Here is a 21,732-nt window from a genome sequence, read left to right on the forward strand (position 1 = left end):
TTCCCAGCTCAAGAGTGTGTTGAGATTTGATTTACTTCTGATACAGGTCACTCGGACATGTCAGTGATAGGACAGGGCGGGGAGCTCACAGCAGCCAGGGAGGTCGAGGCCATCTCCTTCCTCCTGTCTCAGGTATCCTCTCAGAGTGGGTGCCCCTCCCCTTGCCAGCCACATGGTGCATGTGCCTGGCTGTGGGCGAGACCTGGGTTTGCTGGGCCCCGCAGTGCAGGGGACTTTGGGACAGTTAGGAGAAGGTGTGGCTCTGCTGTGGCACAGCTGAGTTCGGAAGTGTGGCTGAGTTTACTGTAGCTGTGCGGGACGAGCTGGGGCTCTTAGGTTCTGCCTTGGAAGAATCTAACGACATTGTCTATGGCAGCAGTCTACAGGGACACCGTTTTCCATGCTTGAATTTTAAATAACTCTTTTTCTTTTTGCTATGCTAGACTCAGAACAATGCCTACGGAGAGAGAAATGGTGGTTTGAGCTTACAGGTTGTCAGCTTCATGAACATGAAACTGGAGTGAAGTCCCGTAGCATAGCCTAGCAAGCTGGCTCTAGCCAAGTCTGGTCCCAGCACTGACACAGAGGCCGCATTGCTGCAAGTTTGAGGCCATCCTGGGCTGTGTACTGAGTTCCAGGCTAGCGAGGGTTAGGATGAAAGGTCCCGCTTCACTCCCCACGCGTGAGGTCGGGGGGAATCTTACAAACATGCATCCTGAATTTTATTTGGAAGTTAACCTTGTTTGGATTTCAGTACCTCAGAGAGTACAGCAGTGGAGGAGGCTGCGTGGCTAAGCTGGATGGCCAGGGAGGCCTGCCCCATGGGTGCGGGTCCACAGACTAGGTTATGTGGACATTAAACTGTCATGTGTCAGGCGAACAACCATGACTAAAGTCGATGCCCTCTGGGAACCTCATGTTTGGACTAATCCTGTATGCTGGGTCAAAAGATGAAATTATTCCTTGTCACTAGAGGCAAAAGGAAAATCACAAAAGCATGTAGATGCAGACACCATTGTCTCGGGCTCATCCAGTCGCCTGACCAGCAGGCTGCTGGCTTCTTCAGGGTGGTGATGTCCTTAAATTGTCCATTTGTTCAGCTTTGGAACTTGGCGTTTGGAGCACCTGAAGTCTCCTGGACTCTCTCCCAGGACGCAGTGTAGGTTCCCGGGTATACAGTCCAGGACATTGCAATGCTGTGCAGATTTGCAAATGACACAGTCAGTCCCAATAAGTAAGAGAGGGTGGTGGCTGCTGTGCTCTGAGGCGGGGACCAGGCTGCCTCTGGAAGCAGTGTTCTCTGAGGTCACCCAGGCAGTGTCTGAGTGAATGCTCTTTGCTCCCAGCTTTGTACTGCCTCACGGCAGAGTGCCAGGTCCTTGCAGAAAGGTCAGCGCTGTTTACAAAAACCTCAGGATTGGAAGTCTGAAGTGGCAAGCCTGGGGTAGCATGCTCGGTGTTGGGGTACTTGCCCAGTGTGTAGGAACCCTGGGTTCCATCCCAGCACTTAAAAATCCAAGCTGTGGCTAGCATTTAGCAGCCCATGTAGTGCCTTCTTAGAACTGCTCTTCACCTGACAGGAAGCTGCCTTGGGTCTCTTGGGTGTCAGAGTCCTGGGGATTCACAAAAGAACACCCTTCTCTACTACAAATTTGCATTTAGTTCTGGGTTACCTGCCTCTGGCAGTAGCCTCTGCTTTCTAGAACACAGTGACACTTTGTTCAAAACAAGTCTGTCTTGTCACTGCCCAGCCTTCCAGTTTCTGCTGCTGTATGTCTTTAATATACTGATCACTGGAAGCGGGGAGCCTGCCCCAGGTCAGGCTCAGTGTGTGGGCCCCACTACCTCAGTCCTGACAGTCCCTGACAGTTACCTCATAGGCAGCCAAGGTGAGGCCCAGTGTGTTGAGCTTTGGGGTGACGATGGTTAGCACTGTTCCTCTAGGCCAGATGCTCTCAGAGAAGCTGTCCTGGGAAGGGAACCTGTCAGCTTCCTGGCTGTAGCTCATAAACAGGCCACAGAGAAAAGCCCCAGTGTTTCATGGCAGTTCACTGGCCTTAATACTGTGTAGAGAGGTTTTCTAGGTTTTAAGAATAATTTAAGGTTAAAATTAAAAAATAAAATAAAAAGCAAACTAGATGGCAGCACCTTGATACTGTAGGCAGATGAATTAGCCCAGGCTAGACTTGTAGATAGCATAGCCCACCAGGAGGCGGGGCTGGGGATGCATAAGTTCATTCAGTTTTCAACAAGAGTGGCTGCCTTGAGGGAGTGAGGTGTGGTCAGGAATTGTGGCAGCCAGGAGCTTCAGTGTGCATCAGGGTAGCCTGTAGTTTTTTCTGTGAGCTCTGAAAACACCCCCAACCATATCTTGATTGTGACAGTGAAGAGGGCTGAGCTTGCAGGGCAGCTGGGGTGGGGATCGGTGGGGGCCCTTCCTATAGCTCAGGCCCAATGCCCACTTCCTGTGGCGCTTGTGGTAGCAGAGGCTCAGGTTTCCAGGTAGTGTCAGGTGGACTTGGCCGCTGCACTGTGCTCAGAGTGAGCCCCCTGCAGTCTTTCACGTTCTGAGGAACTACTGTCTGCCTGGGTTTTACCAGGATAAGTAGAGTGCCCTTATTTTACCTCTGGCGTCCAGCTGGGTAGAGGAAACCCGAATCCCCAGGCAGAGTGGACTCAGTCAACCCCAAGCAGAGGATGTGAGCAGAACCAGGAGGCGCCTCCCCAGAGCTGTGGCCTTTGTGGGCCTCCTGAATCCGCCTCCAGCCCCAGTTTCAGCTTCTCACTTCTTACCTCCAGGCCCAGGTGAGGTGTGGGGCTTCCCTTGTCTCTCCCAGGTTGAGGGTTGCTCATACCCAGTGTTGTCCCAAGCAGACCCAGAGACATTTTGTGAGTTTCCCAAGACAGGGATTCTCTGTGTAGCCCTGGCTGTCCTGGAATTAGCTCTGTAGACCAGGCTATCCTTAAACTCAGAGATCCGCCTATCTCTGCCTTCTGTAAGCTCTGGGATCAAAGTGGTGGGCCACCACACCCGGCCCCAAGAGGGCTTCCACAGGGACATTTCCTGTGTCTCACAAGCCAGCTGTTCCAGGGTCACCCTTGAGTTTGTTTCCGTTCTAACAGTTGGCAGCTCGGCCAGTGATCATGTCTGCTGAGTGAGGGAGGGAACAGCGGCCTTCTGTTGTAAGTGGGAGCGCAGTCGTGACTCCCTGCACTTTGAGGCTGGGCTCAGAGAGCTCTGTCCCAGGTCAAGTTCTAACAGTCTGTTCTCCTTAGAGTCTCAGTTCAGAAACTCAGTTGAAATGGTGACCCTTCTCACGGTTACTGGAGAAGGCTGGTAGCCGTGTGGAGGATGTCGTCCCCCTGCCCACACCGTACAGTGGCACACTTGCACAGCGAGTTTACCATAAGCAGGGCATACCTGCGGGCAGGGCTCCTTTTGCTCTGTCCTGAGCACAAGAGAAATCTTTGGGGTCTGACTGATCCTTGCACATGAGCATCCCGCAGGCCCCGTTACAGCACCAAGGCAGTCAGTGAGGTTCGCCTCTGCCTATGCTCCGATCCCTAACAGAGCCCTGAAACCTGAGCCCCACTGCTGTGGGGCTCTTGTCTTCCTATTCTTGAGGGCTCATTTCCATGGTGGCTGCCCTCCCAGCTTCCCTTATTAGCACTAAGATCAGAGAAGGGGAAACGGGCCTTGAGTCAGGCTCAGCACCCAGCACCCCGCTCCCCTTCCTGGTTACAGGGATGGTGTGTCCGTCCGCCAGTGTGTCTGCCTTCTCCCTTTTTCTAATTGCACTGCACTTGTTCTGGCTGCAGTCTAGAGATGTCCAAGGTCTCCATGGGGTCCTGACCCTTAGACTCAGCAAGTCTGCCTTAGCTCTAGAGCATCGTGGTGAGGAATCACCATCTCCTGGTGTCTCGAGCCCATTTCCCCAGGCTGTCTCTCTGTAGCTTATGTTCATCCGAAACATTTCCTTCTTATTTACTGAAGTACTGTACTTGGCTATCTGCACTGTTTTAAGAACCAAACGTTTTTGTGTTTTTAACCCTCAACACTTGGTGCATTAGCAGCCGCGAAGACGTGCCACTTTATCTTTGGAACTGATTTTGTATACCAATAAATTCTAGTTTAAAAGCAAAGTTCAGGTCGGCTTGTTGCTGTCTGTTGGCTTCGCCTGGGTGAGTGACGGGGCTGAGAAAGCATGCTGGGAAATGTCCTTTCCCCAGCTGGGTAGTCATTTGGGATCTGGCTGAGGCAGAGTGGCTACAGGGAAGTATGGCCGTCCGTCTCATGCTGGGCAGATCATTGTTAAGACCTACTCGGTCTCTCATTACATGGCTGACGGTCAGCTGCCACCCTGAGCACTACCCTCTTCCGGACATCACCAGCATGGCTTCCTCTTGTAATGTCAGGTGCTTGAACAGTGCACTTGGCTTCGGCCAGCAGAATTCATAGATTTCCCTGCTCTGACTGAGTTTCGCCTGGGCTGCTTGGAAAGCGGATGGTCTTGGACTACACTGGTGCACACCGAGGACCTGTGGGTGAAGAGGGTGGAGACTGACTGGTCCAGCTGCTTCAGAGACTCTAGCTTGCACCTTGTCTGAAACCAGCCTGACTCTGGCAGAGGGATTTGGGTATTGCTGGTATCCAGTTTTTTCACCCACCCAAACGTCTGCGACTCCATCCTACCACTACTGACTCTTGGGTCTTTGGAAACAGCTTGGGACCCGACCCTGTTTGCTAAAGGCTTCCTGTGTAAGGACAACAGCAAACACAACTGTCACCCAAGAGAACTCGTGGAGGAGCAGCTCCGTGGGTTGTATGCTTGCCTTGCATCCATGAATCTCTTAGGTTCCATCCCTAGCACCACATAAACAACATGGAGGTGCACATATAGTGAGCCCAGGAGAATCAAGTTCAAGGTCATTCTTGGCCATATTGCAAATTCAAGGCCAACCTAGGCTACAGCGAGACCCTGTCTCAGAAACAAAGTAACCCAAACACAAAAGGAAACAGGACCTAAAGAAAGACCGAGACCCTGTCTCAGAAACAAAGTAACCCAAACACAAAAGGAAACAGGACCTAAAGAAAGACTGAGCAGATGGCTCGGGAATTCAGAGACATCAAGGGGCGCCCAGTGGTCTATGCATGAGAGGGGAGGTGGGTCTGGAGCTAGGGAAGACGCTCTCCGGCAAAGGACCAGGGTGAACAAAGCCCCCAGTAGGGAAACCTTGGGTTAGGGTAGGGTATGCCTAGAATACTCAAGTTGGGAAGGAGACTGGAGACATTTTATCCTCAGAAGAGCAGTTCCCCAGTGAGGTCTAGGCATGAGGCACACTTAGTCCAGCCAGGCTGCCCTTTGGGTGTGTGGACTTGACCCTTCTGCATTGTCTTCTAAGGACGCGGCAGCTAGCAGCCCTCCAGAAGAACTTCCGCTTCATCTCTTCTGTCAGCGTCCCCAGTTTGCCTCTGGGGACATCAGCTCAAAGGCACTGAAGGCTAATGACTCTCAAACAGGCATCCATTTAAGCTCCTACCCCCATGGTAGGAAGCCAAGGGGCTGGTCAAGTGAACCCGTGTAGTGTTCATCAACTGTATGACACCCCTTTCCACAGAGAGTTCCAACTGAAGCACGCATTTGGAAACTGCCTTTGCTAAGAGGCGCCGACCCCAAACCTGAGCTCCCGGGCAGCTGAAAACCTGGCATTCTTGCCTTCACTTGTTATCTGGCTCTGACTCTGACTGAACGGCCACTCACGTTCTAAGGTGTGTTAGTCTTCTACCTAAACCCTTCAAGACTGAAAACACACACAAAAAAGCCATGGTCTTAAACCTTGGCTTCCAGGACGAGCAAATCGTGCAGGATGAACAGTCCACAGGGTGAGGGTTGATTGTGTCAGCAGAGGCTACAGCCTGGGGCTGATCATCCTGTAAAAACTAGATAGGAACCTTGGCGAGGGCTGGAATGAACAGATTTAACAACTTAGGGCCAGAACTGAAGCAGGAGAAAATCGTTAACCAGTGCTACCAACACATGCCTCCTGCCCTTCCTGCTGCCCCCCATTTAAATCTAAAGCTCTTATCAGCACCCCTAAGATCAACTTGGGATCGTTAGACCTCCACTGTTTCTCCTCACAGCCTGCTGTCTTAACCTCTCAGCTCTTTGGCATTCTTTTTGCTTTCTAAGACACGTTCTCTGGTAACCCAGACTGGCCTCAAGCTGAGGATGACCTTGAACTCTTGACCCTTCTGCCTCCATCTTCAGAAATACAGTCCTGCTCTACCAATGCAGGGACCGAAGGCAGGACTTCCTGTGTGCTAGGCAAGCACCCTACCAACAGCGCTTAAATTGCTTTCAGAATTCCCTGTCTCTTTAATTAGGGCACTGGGCCGAGTGGCCGAGCCTGGACTGTGGAACCACTGAAGCCAGAGCTTTTGCCCTAAACTGGAGGCACTTCACAAACCCCGGGAATCAGCTGAACAGATAGGTTAGCCTCATTGGGGTGATGAACCTAGTAGATGAAACGGATATGCAAGAAGTTATAGAGTGTGAATGGAGTGTCTGTAATGCCCCAGGCCCTCATTTAAACCTTAGCACTGCTGGGAGGCTGACCGATCTACCCCATTGTCATCAGGCCCTTCAGTTAATGAGGGAACTCTGTCAGGACCGCTACTCACTTATTAAGCTGTCTGCTTAACGGAGCACTTGAGTATCCCTTTTCTTAGAGCATCTTCACAGAAAGGAATAGACTGGTCCCAGCTCAAAGCCGGCAGCAGAGGCAGGGTGTAGAACCATGAAAGGACCCTCATAGCTGGGGAAGGCAGCGCTAGGAGAGACCGAGACACAGTTGGCAGTTTGACTGAGGCTGACATCCACTGCAGCTTGGAAAGGTGGAACTTGGGATGCGATTGGAATACATGAACTGCTAGGACGAGGGAGCTGTGGCCAAGGACAGACTACAAGCAGGCGGTGGGGACATCCTGGGAACGTGAGAAGGTGATTGTGAGAGGGAGCAGACCTACAGTTGCTCTGCAGGGGTGAGGTTTGTAAGGACACAAAGGCCTCTGGATAATAACTAGGTCTTGGGGTGGGAGACCGTTAAAGAGAAATAATACATTAAAATCGGTTTAGCACATAGGCCTTAAAGGAGTGGGGGTGCTTTCCTTTAAAACCCAGAGAGGAGCCTCCTTAAAAGCTTACAATAGGGCTGGAGAGATGGCTCAGTGGTTAAGAGCACTGACTGCTCTTCCAGAGGTCCTGAGTTCAAATCCCAGCAACCACACGGTGGCTCACAGCCATCTGTAATGGGACCCGGTGCCCTTTTCTGGTGTGTCTGAAGACAGCTACAGTGTATTCATACAGGTAAGGGAGAGAGCCACCATGGACAGTTGGGCACGGGACTGGTGTCAGAGAAATCCCATAAACAAATGAGATATGTGAATTTTGTAAGTTTTCAGGGGCCGGCAGGAGGTTTTTACATGGCATGAGTTAGTCTGGGATAGCCTGTGTGTTTTACAGGGATGGCCTAAATGACATATGGGGATAGACGACATGACCGGAGTATGGAGGAACTATAGACAGGAAAGACCATAAACTAGGGGCTGTCTCAACCATGCACAGATCAGCTTCTTAACTCTTGTCCCAGGGAGAGAGCTGCCGTGGGGCGGGGACTGTTTTCTTCAGGCTGTGAGATTTGGCCTCCTAGAGTGACCACTGTCTTGAAAGGACAAGCCTGTGATCTAACAGTACCAAGTCTTGAGTGCCAGGGGCCAGTGGACAGTAGAGAGCCGTGGGGAACCAAGGAGAGACACAGAAGTCAGGGATGGTTCAGCGGATGAAGACGGTGTGGAGAGTGGAGTTGTCTGCTGCCTGCTGACCACAGCTGGCTTCCTTCTCCTCCACAGCATCATGGGAAGGAAGAGTAAACGTTAATGAAGTACTGAACCTTCTAGTCATGACCGCAAAGAACTCCCAAAGGAGCAGGTGAATGTGTGTGACGTTACAACTAGGCTCTTCCATTAACTCAGGAATTCCTGTTGTGACTTATAGTCACCTATTCAGCGAGTTATTTCACAGAGCACCTTGTGCATGGCTTTCGTCATGGGCGTAATAGGAACAGAAGCAAAATCAATCCTGAGCAAACAAATCTGGAGAGAAAAGCTACGAAACATCCACATCCCCTCCCCAAGCTCCTGTAGCCCCTTGCTCCCTTTGCTTAATTATCCATTCCTTCATCTATCCATTAATCAGTCCATCATTGGTCAACCCTCCCACCCGCCCACCCTTCACCATGCACCCACCCACCCTCCACCATGCACCCACCATCCACCCACCACTCACCCACCATCCACCCACTCACTCACCCCACCCACCCACTCACTCCACCCACCCACCACCCACCACCCACACCCACCCACTCCCACCCACTCACCCACCCACCACCCACCCCCACTCACCACCCACTCACTCCACACACCCATTCACCCACCCACTCATTCACCCACCCATTCACCACCTGCTCACCCACCCACTCACCCATTCACCCATTCACTCACCCACTCACTCACCCACTCAAGAGACGGGTCATGAAGGTACGTTCAGGAAAACAGCTTTTGATTACGTTAGAGTTCTCATTCGAAAACAAAAACACAGGGGACCGGTTAACGGTAAAAAACGGGGCCTGACCTTAAGCTGGGATTCTAAAGATGGCCCTGATGTGGAGGAAGGGACGCTGACTGGGTGAGCATTTTGGCAGAGACCAAACCACGTGGCAGTCTCTCTGCCCTTCCTTCAAGGTCTCTGGGAAGGATTCGTGAGCAAGGAGGGGGTGCGGGAGAAATGTGAAGTTCATGGCTACTCCAGGACATTTGCTGTTTCCCTTCTCCCTGCCCCTCAGAGACCCAACCTCATCTACACACATGGGTCCACCCATCCCCCATGGTTCCATCTATCTGCCCACCCCTGTCATCATGCACACATCTGTCCATGTGTCCATATGTCTGTCTGTCCATGTGTCTGTCAACTCCTCTCCTCACCATCCACATATACATACATCTCTCCATCCACCCACCCCTCCATCCATTCACTCCCCCATATGCACACATCTACCCATCCATCGACCTACTCATCCCTGCAGCCCACTCATCCATCCATTCATGTATCCATCCTTCCACACACTGTGCACATATACAGTCTGTCTGTCCATCATCCATCCATCATCCATCCACCATCCATCTACACATCCATCCATCCATCCATCCATCCATCCATCCATCTACACATCCATCCATCCATCCATCTACACATCCATCCATCCATCCATCCATCCATCCACACATCCATCCATCCATCCATCCATCCACCATCCATCCACCATCCATTCCTATATACATACATCCAGATACCTAGTCTCCTATCCCCTCACTCACAGAGGCACCCACGTATGCGTCTACCCATCCATTCACTCCCCCAACATGCACACATCTATCCACCCATACATATGTACATACATACATCTATCCTCCTGTACCCTTACCACACAGGCACACATGCATGTATCCATCCATCCATCCATCCATCCACTCGGGGGCCCTATTCTGTAAGTGCCTAGTGCCTAATGCTATGTAGCGTTGCTGCTCCGACAGCCAACAATTCTTAGGGCACAAATGCCTGATCCTTTGGTAGGTATCGGAATGTGCTTTATATATATTTAACGAAACCGGAGCACAGATGTGTGGAAGCTGTCTCTGTCCCATCTTCCTTGTGCAAATGTTTGTGACAATTGGCAGCGCTTCTAGATCTCCTGCATATCTGGGGGCCCTGTGTATGGACTGATTCTGGGTGATGGTTTGTATATGCTCGGCCCAGGGAGTGGCACTACTAGAAGGTGTGGCCTTGTTGGAGTGGGTGTGGCCTTTTTGGAGTAGGTGTGTCACTGTGGGTGTGGGCTTAAGACCCTCATCCTAGCTGCCTGGATGTCAGTCTTCTCCTAGCAGCCTTCAGATGAAGATGTAGACCTCTCAGCTCCTCCTGTACCATGCCTGCCTGGATGCTGCCATGCTCCCACCTTGATGATAATGGACTGAACCTTTGAACCTGTAAGCCAGCCCCAATTAAATGTTGTCCTTATTAAGATTTGCCTTGGTCGGGTTGGGGATTTAGCTCAGTGGTAGAGCGCTTGCCTAGCAAGCGCAAGGCCCTGGGTTCGGTCCCCAGCTCCGAAAAAAAGAAAAAAAAAAAAAAAAAGATTTGCCTTGGTCGTGGTGTCTGTTCACGGCAGTAAAACCCTAAGACACCCTGCCAGGGCCGGCCTGGCATCAGCCCTGAGATTTCTAACAACATGGCTGCCCCTGATACTGCTGCAGCTGCTGCTCTCTTGCTACTGTTATGAATTATAATGTAAATACCCACGTTTTCTGATGGTCTTGGGCAACCCCTGGGAAAAGGTTGCTCGGCTCCAAGGGGTCATGACCCACAGGTTGAGAACCACTTCCCTAGACAGCCCTATGAATCAGAAGGACACGGGTCAGTACCTGACTTCAAGTCCAGGCTTCTCCTTCCTTTGTCAGCCGTTTCCTCAAATCTTGAGCCAGTGTCTGGAATTCTATCAGGGACACACTCGTGCAAATGGGCTCTAGACAGACTCCTTGATTCATTCACTGAATATTTATCGAGTCCTGGGAATCAGAAGACCCCGTGGTCCACGGGCTTATAGTCGGGTCTGAGGTGGAAGCTGGGTCACTGCAGGCTGCTCGGAAGTCTTGTTCCTAAGTCTTTCAGTCATCGGAGAGTTATACAATGGAAGTCTGTCAAGAACGACCTATTGTACTTCAAGTCAACCATATCCAGAAACAACTTCTGGTGGTGAGACCACCTTTTGTGGTCTCTCAGCAATATTTACTATTGAAAGCATCACCAGCCCAGGGTGCCCTTCAGCCACCTGATAAAGGTCAGGAAACCCTGCATAAGCCAGAGCTGAATATCCTTCCTAACAGTCTGAAAAGATGGCCACCAGAGGGCGTCCCAGGACCACACTTCCTGTTAAATGAGGGTCAAGTGGCATTCCACCCAAGCCATTTTTTGTTTTAAGGCCTTGTTTCCCGGTGGATTGAGTCAGTCACAACAGACGCACCTGCCGCCCACCTTTTTTTTTTTCTCCACGCGATGAGATGCTTCCCCTTTCAAAGTTCCTGATGATGCATCCCTTTGATTTCATGCTCACAGAGATCTTGTTGTACCATGAAGAGGACAAAGGGAGTGGATATTTATCAAGTGTCCCCTGTGAGACTCATCCTGTGCAATGGTTTTGCTGCTTTGAGCCATGGCCAGGCTCCTCTTTCAAACCCCAGGCTGCTGCTCACTTATTACAGATGGCTGAGGTATTGCCACTGTAGTTAGGAGTAAAATCTGCCTAGGCTGTACTCCTGGAGTAGCCACAGGTCTCTCTGGCTGAGGACCCTTTAATGGGCCTAGCAGACTGAATTTTTCTCTTCTGGTTCTATCAGGAGGCCAAGCCAGCTGTGTAGGCTCACAGCTGACCTGCATGGACACCTGCATTGGACATCTTGGACACCTGCATGGACACCTGCATGGACATTGACACCATGCATGGACACCTTACAGACACCTGTCTGGACATCTGGATCTTCCATCTGTTAGGTCCAGTTAATGCAGCCGCACTGGAATGCCACAATAAAGTAGTTGGTGCCCACTTCTTCAAGCAGTGAAGGGTCTGGAGTGAGGACTCCTTTTGGGAAGAGTATTGCCCTTCTGGCCCTCAGATACCCATCCATCCAAAAAGGAGATTGGACTAGAGGCAGACCTCCGTTGATAGAGCATTTGCCTAGCACACAGGAAGCCTGGGGGCTTCTCCCCAGCATTGTGTAAAACCAGCTGTGGTAGTTAAAGCGCATAATCCTAGCACTCAGGAGGTGGAAGCAGGAGGAGCAGGAGTTCATGGTTATCATCGGCTGTAACTCAAGTTCAAGGTCAGCCTGGGTTACATAAGACCTTACCTAAAAAAAAGTGTTTTTATTTCTTTAAAGTGGGGGTTAGTCAAGATGGATTTGCTTCCCCATCTAAATTAGTCCTTGCCAGTGGGGGCGTGTTGAGATCTGATGACAATGGGGACAATATTTTTAGTTTTTTTTTTTTTTTTTAATGCTTCTCATAGTAAGCCATCTGGCCAGAAATGTTCCTTCCAGAGAGAACCATGGCAGTCTTGGATAAGACTGGAGAGAGGGGAGGGAGGGGAGGGAGGGGAGGGGGGGGGAGGGAGGGGAGGGGGAGGGAGAGGGAGGGGGAGGGAGGGAGGGGAGGGAGAGGGATCCGGACATGCTGGCACTTGTTCACCCTCAGCCCTCAGGAGGCAGAGGCAGGTGGGTGGGTCTCTGTGTGAGCTCAGGGTCGGGTTGTCGTTTCACAGCTCGAGTTTCAGGGTATGGAAACATAGGAATTCACTGCTATAGAAAACAAAGGATTTATTGCTGCCCGGCAGACAGGAGCCACTGTGGGCATCTGTCCCCACTGTGTGGCAGTGCTTAGCATTGTGCTGGCCCAGGATAGGTGCTCAAAATATGACTGGATGGATGGATGGATGGGTGACTGCAAGTGACTGACTGTGTAAAGTCTGGAGGAACAATGGAGACTGTTACAGGGGAAAAGAATTCGCTTATTCAGAAGAGGGAACTGAGATACCAGAGGAGACTTAGGGTCTTGTGAGCGCTGTCGAGTCCCGCGGTTCCTTTAGCTGATCCGGGGGACCAGGTGGGGCCCTGGAGGCCGGAGACCCGGGCCCACGATCTCTGAGGGGCAGGATGGGTTTGCAGGAGAGGAATATGGGTTCCGAGCTTCTCCAGGTCTGGGACGGCAGCAGCTGGGGGTGGCTATGGAGCGGAGCAGGACCTCAGCAGGGTGGGGTGGGCCCAGTGCACAGTTTGTTGGGGTAGTGAGCATACTTGCGGTTATAAGTGCCCAGGTTGTGGCGAAAGCAGAGGGCAGCTCTCTTGTCACACTCACAGGTCTGCCGCTGGCAAGTCGTTCTACCAGCTAGAGATGGGTGGAAACAAGCCAGGGACTCAGGTGGCAGCTGGGGGCTAAGCGCTGGGGGCTGGGCGCTAGGCGTGGGTGGTGGGCGGGGCGATGGCGGCTCCTGGCTGTTCCTGGCTGCTCTGTGGTCCAGCTTCCCAGCCCCATCCTTAGCCCCATTTTTACTTCCTATGGAAGCCCACACCCAAGGGGATGCTCCGTACTTATGCCGGTCCAAGGCATGCAATCCTTCCTACCAGCTGCAGGACACAATGAAAGCCAAAAATTTGCCCTGGGTGTTTCCTTCCCCTCCAATCTCACTCCCACGGTCTTAGCCCTCTCACCTTTCTCCTGCCAGGGCTGTAACAACTCTCCCCTATGTGATGTTACTGATGCTTTGGATCCGGGCTATTAGACTAATGCTGGGGCTTCTCGGGATGTCAGCCTGTCTTTATCAGAGTAGATAGAACCGGTATCCAGCCCAGGTATCAGACTGGCCCACCCTGCCTTCCCTAGAGCCAGCTAGCATCCTTCTAGCAGGTGCCAGTGGCCTGGAAGACTCACTTCAACCCTCTGCGGTTGTCTGTTTCTGCTCTTTTGTCCCCGGGAATATACCTCCCTGTCTAGAACGGTCTTGTGTCTTATTTCCCCTTCAGAGATGAGAATTTCCCTTCAGGATTATGCCCACACCTGCTATGTCAGCAGGACTTGAGCCCTAATAGTGGGCAGCTGTGGAGAAGGGCGTGGCTACCTCAGCGTAAGAGGCGAAGAATCACGCAGGTTTTCTACAGCCCATTCCCTTGCTCGGAGGACCATGGTGGGCAAAAGGCAGAGTGCCTGTATCCCTTCAGCCTGACTCCTCCCTGAAGACCCTCTCAGTGCCATCCCACCTGGTGACTACCCCACCCTTGCCTGAGCCCTCAGTGACGAGGACCTGATGCAGCTGGGTATTCTTGGTCAAGGCTATTTCCCTAGATAAGACCTGGAGGAAGGGATTGGGGATTTAGCTCAGTGGTAGAGCGCTTGCCAGCAAGCGCAAGACCCGGGTTCAGTCCCCAGCTCCGAAAAAAGGAAAAGAAAGAACAAAAAAAAAAAAAAAAAAGACCTGGAGGAAATCTAATAGAGTCAAATGGGCAATGAACGGGGCAAAGTGAAGGGGTGAGCTCAGCCTAGCAGCCCCAAAGGAGGGAGGAAACAGCTTGTGAGAACGGGGGCTGCTGTCCAGAGTCACAGCTCCTCCCGATTCCTCTTAGGGGAGGGTTGTTGGACTCTAGCTCTGGGTGTGGCTCAACTCTGTCCCTCCTGGTGACTCCCCAGAGGCTGAGCCTGGGCAAGGGCTACATCAACGATGGGTCACGAAGCTGTGTAGCCCAGATGCCCAGTAAGAATCTGAAATGATGGACCAGTGTTCCCACTCTTATGTGATGAGGATTAAGGTCAGCATCTGGAGGGACTCCTGCCTACCCAGTGTCTGGCTCACCCTCGGGGCTGGTCACCTACCACAGAAGATGGTGTCCCGGGTGATAGAGAAGAGGTACTTTTCCAGTTTGGGATCACAGCCCAGCTTCTCCAGGCGGCCATAGCAACAGTCATGGGCATAACAGCACCTGTGGGGGCAGAGTTAACCTGGAGGGGCTGTGAGTTCAGCTGGGCTGGGCTGAAGCAGGGCTCCTGGGACCCCGGGACCCAAGATAGAAGTGGAGTATATAAATCCCTGCTGTCTAGGTTTCCCCAGCTTCTCCTTCCTCCCAGGCTGCTCCCCCAGCTCCTCTTCCTCCTCCAGGCAGTCCTCCTGCTCACCAATCCGTCTGGTCCACCGGCCAGTTGGAGCCACCGACGCCACAGTAACAGCCGTAGTCGTTGTACTGCAGGGCGGGCTTTCCTGTCATTCTCTCAATCATTACTCCAAACTGGACCAGGTTCCCACCAGCCAGGGGCGCTATGGAAAAGGAGGCAGAGGCCACAAGGTTCCTCAGGGCCAGTGAGCATTGCACCCAGGGTCCCATCATGAAGTCGCTTCAGATCTGACGCCAGACATTTCCCCAACCATTCAGCAAACCTCCCCACTCCAAAGCACCCAGCTATCAATAACAGTGATACTAAGTAACGATATTCCCAGTGGCAGGCTTTGTGCTTTGATTCCCCCAGGTACCGGCCCCCTGACCTGTGTGTTTGTTTGTGTTTGTCTGTGTCACCCATAGGTGCCTATATCTACAGAAGCTGTGGTTGGTACCAGATTCCTTTATTTTCCATCTCTCTGTTTGAGACAGAATCTCTGGGTGAACCTAGACCTTGCCTATTTGGCTAGACTGGCTAGCCAGAGAGGCAGGAGGCTTTCCCCGACTCACTCCCTACCCACCGACCACCCACCCATGCCCAGCACTAGGGTTACAGATGTGCACCACAATGCCTAGCTTTTACATGGGTCTTAGGGATTCGAACTCAGTCTCCTACCCAGCCCATGTTCCTCGCTCTGTTTCACTTTCTCACACTGTGCTGGCTCTCCACCACGACTCTTTACATCTCTCCCAGGAAAATCTGAATCTCCCCAGACCTCAGCCCTTGTCTCCCCAACAGTGGAGAGTTCACCACAAAGATCTCATTACACAGCCGTGTGCCTGTTTCCCAACTTTCTCCATGGCCCTCCCTGAATTCCTCCAGAACCTTCTGATTCAGCGGTGGGGAGGACCCCACGTCCCTTCTGAGTGCATTCTTCTAAGGTGGGGAGGCACTCATCCCCACAGGTTGGGGATCCCAGGGTCCCCACATTCTCCGACTGCATTCTTCTCAGCCCCTCTCCCCTGCCCTCCCTCTCTTCCAGTCACTGCTGGTTCAGGCTGTGCATGCCTCAGGAGCCCCAGGATGGCCAGGTAGGTGGTAGGAAGGCTGGCAGCCTCTATCGCTGCTTAGTACCCATGATGCCCTGTGTAGAGACATGCTCAGGTATCCAGAGTGCTTCCTATTGCGGGGTGGGGGAGGAGAGGAGGAGAGAGGTCATGAAAGGCACTTACCCAGGAGGCAAAGGAAAAGCAGGGCAATGGGAGGTTTCATCCTGGGGGTAGGCAGGGGGCATGGGAGCCTGCTGCAGTGGGAGGAAGTGAGCAGGGGCCTCTGATCTCAGGCCACCTCCCAATTAGTTAAATACACAGGGCCTGTCCACTCCCCATCATTAACCCTTGAGTGTCCAGTGATGCAATAATTCCGACACTTTGACTAAGTTCCCAGGGGAGGGGCCAGCCAGTGCCCTGGGGACTCTGCTTACGAGGGTGTGTGAAAACACGGGTGGGTCAGTCTCGTGGCTGTCTTTCCTTCTGCTCCACCTTCCCTGGACCCCCAGGCTCCAAAGTTGCCAACCTTGCTCCCAGGGGCTGTGCCCCATTTTGTTTCCTGTGTTTCATGAGGCGCTCATTCCCTTTTAACTGACTCGTTGGATGGGACCCAGTGCTGTGGAGAAGCTGACGCTTGCACGGAACCAAGCTCCAAGTGTGTCCAAGCTTCCAGTGCAGAAGTGCCCCTCCCTAGCCGTCCCTGTTCATGACTGGTGACTGAGATAAGTTGATCATCTGCTTCTGTCAACACTCAGGGCCTTCTGAATCCTGTTTCTACCACGGATCACCAGGCCCTGGGCAGGCCCTTCCCCCTTGCTTGGGACCTCAGCGTTCCGTCTGTGTTACAGAGACAGAGGCCTCCTGCCTCACCTCCTTCATGAGAACTGGCTCTCACTGAGCGTGTGCAGGGCCACAAGTGAGACACTGACACACAGGGCCAAAGACCCCCAATAGCTCCATGCCTCTGAGGCTTTTATTCCCATGTGACAGGAAGTGGGGTGGGGACTGACACAGACAGACAGATGACAGACAGACAGACACTCCTTGGTAAATGAGGAGCTGGAATGTGGACCCAGGCAGCCCTAAAGGGCTCACGGAGGGCCACATTAGCTCCTTGGGAGAGGGTGGGGGGCACTGTGCTTCTCAGACCACAGTTTTTGTTTTTTTTTTTTTTTGTTTTGTTTTTTTTTTTTTTTTTATGGTTTTTTTTTTTTTTTTTTTTTTTTGGTTTTTTCCTGTACTCCATTTTTTCTTTCAGTCGGGAAGGCTCTCATGGGAGGAGGGACCTAGGGCACACATGTAATGTCCCCTCTTCCCAGCTTCAAGCCTCAGCTGCTCCTTTAGGGCCTGGAGTCTGTCTGCTTTCTGTGGCCGTGGCTGGGCCTCAAGAGAAGGAATCCAGACACCCGGGCCAGAGTCCCCAGTCCCTGGAAAGTTTCTCCAAGAGTCAGGAGAGATGAAGAGCCACTCCCTGGGCTGTGGAGCTGAGGAAGAAAGGTTTTGAACACAGGAGGGGAGCCTGTAAACACGGTTGTACAGAGAGCCTTAGCCCCACCTCCAATGCTGTTCATCCACTTCCTGCTACCCCCCCCCATCTCTGGAGGGTTGGGGGGAGGGGGAGGTCTGGGTACTGCAGGCCCTGTCCCGGTTGCAGAGGTGATGAGGACCAGAAACAAGTCTACCTGCCTGGTACACCCTGCAGCTCTGAGTCACAATCTACTGAGAGAGGTCCCTTTTCCCATTTCCTTTTGATTTTAATGAGAGCGCTCCTGGCAGTCCCTGGCTTCTGGCCTGGGTCATGAGGCCTCAAACTGTGAGTCATAGGAACAAGTGACTCCTAACAACACTGCCACAGGAGTTTAGTCCCTAGGAGTGGGGAGCACAAGAAAAGCCTGGTTCTGAGGCAGTTGCTTTTGTGAAACATTCTGAATCCTGACCCGGGCAGGATGGGGACCCTGCAAGTTCCCATAGGTCTGTATCGGTGTCGGAGAAATCTGGTCTGGCTTCCTGGAGGAGGCTCCCCATTGAAGTTTGCAGTGCAGTGCTAGTGGAGGCTGGACTTGCAAGGGTTCAGACATCCCAGAAAGGGTATGGCGTTAGGGCTTTCACACCTCTGGCATAATGTGGCAGAAATTACAGCAAAGCCAGGACTTGAATGCCTGTGCCTTCGCTGAAGAACCTCTCTGAGCCTAGCATCATCATCTATAAAAATGGAACTAATTAGACTGATATTTTAGGGCTATAAGCCAGACGAAGAAGACACGAGATGGAAAGGACCCTTGCCCCCCCCCCCCTTCCTCATGCCCTATCTTAGGTCCAGGGAAGGCAGCTGCTATGGGCAGGTAAAGGCATTCACTGTACTGGGGAAAGGCATGTTCACAGGGCCACTGTCTCTACTTGATGGTTGGAGTGTGGAAGGAGGGGGGGCTAGGGTGGAGTGGTTGTCAGGGAGGCCAGGATGAACGTGTATGAAGCACTGAGGAGCTCAGACCCATAGCGCCATTTTCTTGCTCTTGGTATAAATTTGTATCTTTGGTGGGGCTGGACATATAGCTTAGTTGGTATAGTACATATACATAGAATACATGCATACACATGTAGACAGGCATACACATGTACACACACATGAACACACACATATACACATGTTACACACGTACATATGCACACATGTATATACACACATACACACATAGACAGGCGCACACATATACACAAGTACATATATATGATGCCCTGGATTTGATGCCCTGCACTGTGTGAACTGGGTGTGTGGGTGCACGTCTGGAACCTCAGCACTTAGCAGGCAGAGACAAGAAGATCAGAAGCTGAAGTTCATCTTTGGGTTTGTAGCAGTTTAAGGCCAGCTTGGGCTACACATCTAAAATAATAAAAAGGTGTGAGGAGTTTCAGGGGACTGGGCTCAGTGGGTGAGAGGGTTTGCTGCATAAGCTTGAGGGCCTGAGTTTAAATCCCTGACACCCACATAAATACTCAAGTGTGGCTTTACAGGTCTAGAACCATCAGGACACCTGATGTCTTCCTCTGGCCTCTTCATGCACATTTATGGGTGTGTATACCTGCAAGTACAGGTGCACACACATGTACACATGTGCACACATGTGCACATGTACACACATACACATGCACAGATGTACATATGCATATACACATGTGCTCACACATACACACACATGGGTATACACATGTACACACATGCATACACAGGTATGTACTTGTACAACACACATACACATGCACACATACATACACACATACACACATGTACATATGCACACATATGTATATACACACATAGACAGGCACACATATACACACATGTACACACACATACATGCACACACATATACACACATGTACACAATACAACACATATATACACATGGGTACACACATGCTTACACATGTACACACACAGCCCTCATTTAGTTTACAATCATCACCATCAAATCAAAGGCTATGATTTACTCATTCCCTAGAGAGCTATGAGCACTGTGCTGCCAGCCAGCTGACATCATTCACTTCCTGTCATAGGCTTTTGATGTCTCCTAGAGTCTTAAGGACCCCGTGGAGCTCTCTGAACAAAGCAGCTGTGTTTGTCACTTTTCCAGTCGCTGTGACAAAATACCAGACAAAAGTAACTTAAGGGTGTTCTGGTTCACAGTTCAAGGGTACACAGTCCGCTGTGGCAGAAAGACATGGGGCAGGAGCATGAAGCAGCTGCTCATATCGCTTCTGCCTTTAGGAAGGAAGGGAGGAGGGGAGAATTGAGAGGGCAGGGGGAGGGGGAAGGGGAGGGGGAGGGAGGGAGGGAAGGAGAGAGGGAGGGACGAAGGGAGAGAGAGAGAGAGAGAGAGAGAGAGAGAGAGAGAGAGAGAGAGAGAAAGAAGCTGGTGCTCAGTTTGCTTTTTTCTCATTCATCCCTGCCCTTAGTTTGATGCCAGCCACATTCCCTCCTCACTTAAAACTTTCTGAAAGTTTCTTCAGAAACATACCCAGGAGTGTGTTTCCATGGTGACTGTAAATTCTGTCAGGGTGATGGTGAAGATGAATCATCACAGTGCAGTGACCTTATTAATTCTTCTTCAGTCAATAAACTAAACTGAGAACCTATTCAATGCAGAGGACCTACTGTGTGCTGGAGATCAACTCCTTGCTAGGGACCTACGCTGTGCTGGAGATCTACTCTGTACTGCGGATACATTGGAGAGCAAGAGCAGCACCTACTAGTTAGAGCCGATAAGGAATCTGAAAGTACAGGAGGAGCCTCCAGACCTGGTTGGACGATGGAACATGTTCTGCACGCCTTTTGGTCCTTTTCTCCCCTCTTCCTTCTCAGTATCATCTGCTCTTAAGCTGACTTCTGTGGTTGGAGGATGGTCCCATGTGTCAGGACCTCCTGCTTCCTCCCCTCCTTTGAGGAAAGGGGAGAAAGCTGACCTTCTTCAGATTTCAGAAGTCTTTAACTTTGTTCTATGGGCTCAGTCCGACCCCATCCTTGTTGCCGAGGGGAGCAGATGGAAGCTGGTTGACTCCTCCTTCAGGATCCAAATGGGGTTACATGTGGTTGAGAGCTCTCCAATGTGGGTGTTGGGAGCCAACCACTAGACCACTACACCAGTTCTCCAGCCCCTCAGGAAACATTGTTTCAATCCATGTATCACTCTTACAACATACCAAGGATGGTCCAGATAGCACCATGCCTTCCAAGCCTCCCAGAACTCTGAGTTTGTTTATTGAAAGAGAAATGGAGAGCCTGAGAAGTGCCTGCCTGAGAAGAAGTAAATGCCGGGCTAGTGATGCAGCTCAGTGGTAGAGTGCGTGGAGAGCAAGTAAACAGTCCTGGGCTTTGGAGTCCTCACCACCTCAAATGAAAACAGCATGAGAGAGGACTGAGATGGCTCAGCATTCAAGAGAGATTGCAGCTCTTCTAGAGAACCCAAATGGCTCAAAGCACCCATGTTGGATAGATAGCTCACAGCGATGTGTAACTCCAGCTCGGGGGGATATGATATGATGCCTTCTTCAGGTCTCTGTATGCACTTGTACACTCTCTCTCTCTCTCTCTCTCTCTCTCTCTCTCTCTCTCTCTCTCTCTCTCACACACACACACACACACACACACACACACACAAATTAAAATAAATTCTTCAGAGTGTGAGAAAGCTGGAAATACAACAGGTATATCTCAAAGTGAAAGCTGACCAACCCAGGAGCTCCCAGGAAAGCTTCCAACATAAATAAAGAGGCCTCCAGAGCAGTGGCAGCCACCCTTGAGTTGCCTGAAGGCATTCAAAATAGGGTCACAATGCCTGGCTACCAACCCCTTATTTATAAAGAGAAAAATGATTCGCCGTATCCACCTCGGCAAACATTTACGCTTTCAACACTGTTGCTTGAGAACATGAAAGAATTCCTGGTGATCTTGGGGGCGCAGTCCGGGAAATGTGTGTGTATCTGAGAGCGCCTGCTGTGCAAAGAGACAGGATGGCTGCTCCGAGGCAGAGAGTTAGATGGTAGATGCAGCCTGCTTACTACAAGCAAACAAAAACAAAACAAAAAAACAAAACAAAACAAAAAATCAAAGGATAGGGATAAATAAAATTTGATTTATTCATTTTTAGGATAGTAGGGAGTATAATTGTAGGGAGCCTTTTGGGGCCACTTCCTTTTAGACACTGGCAGGAGTCTGACATTATTAGGGCAAAGGAAATAAGCTCAGGGCCAGAATCTGACTTCGGGCCTGGACTCAGGAAATGGGCCCAGATTAAGAACATTTACATTCGAGTTAATGCAAAGCTCAGAGCAGGTTCAGGGGAAGCATGTGTGGCAGCTCTTTGGTCATCCTGACC

The 21,732-nt window shown here is 51.3% G+C and overlaps 1 protein-coding gene across 1 annotated transcript; it reads right to left on the reverse strand.

Annotated features, from left to right (window-relative positions):
• Positions 1 to 12,591: 12,591 nt before the first annotated feature.
• On the reverse strand, positions 12,592 to 16,082 carry Pla2g2e (phospholipase A2 group IIE). Its single transcript, XM_032888049.1, has 4 exons — positions 16,043 to 16,082; positions 14,832 to 14,970; positions 14,532 to 14,638; positions 12,592 to 13,052 (listed from the first exon to the last, which is right to left on the reverse strand). Exons 1-4 carry the CDS (start codon positions 16,080 to 16,082, stop codon positions 12,910 to 12,912), a joined length of 429 nt encoding a protein of 142 aa, XP_032743940.1. The 3' UTR covers positions 12,592 to 12,909.
• Positions 16,083 to 21,732: the final 5,650 nt, after the last annotated feature.

This window comes from Rattus rattus, chromosome 1 (assembly GCF_011064425.1).
Source record: "Rattus rattus isolate New Zealand chromosome 1, Rrattus_CSIRO_v1, whole genome shotgun sequence".
NCBI lineage: Eukaryota > Metazoa > Chordata > Mammalia > Rodentia > Muridae > Rattus > Rattus rattus.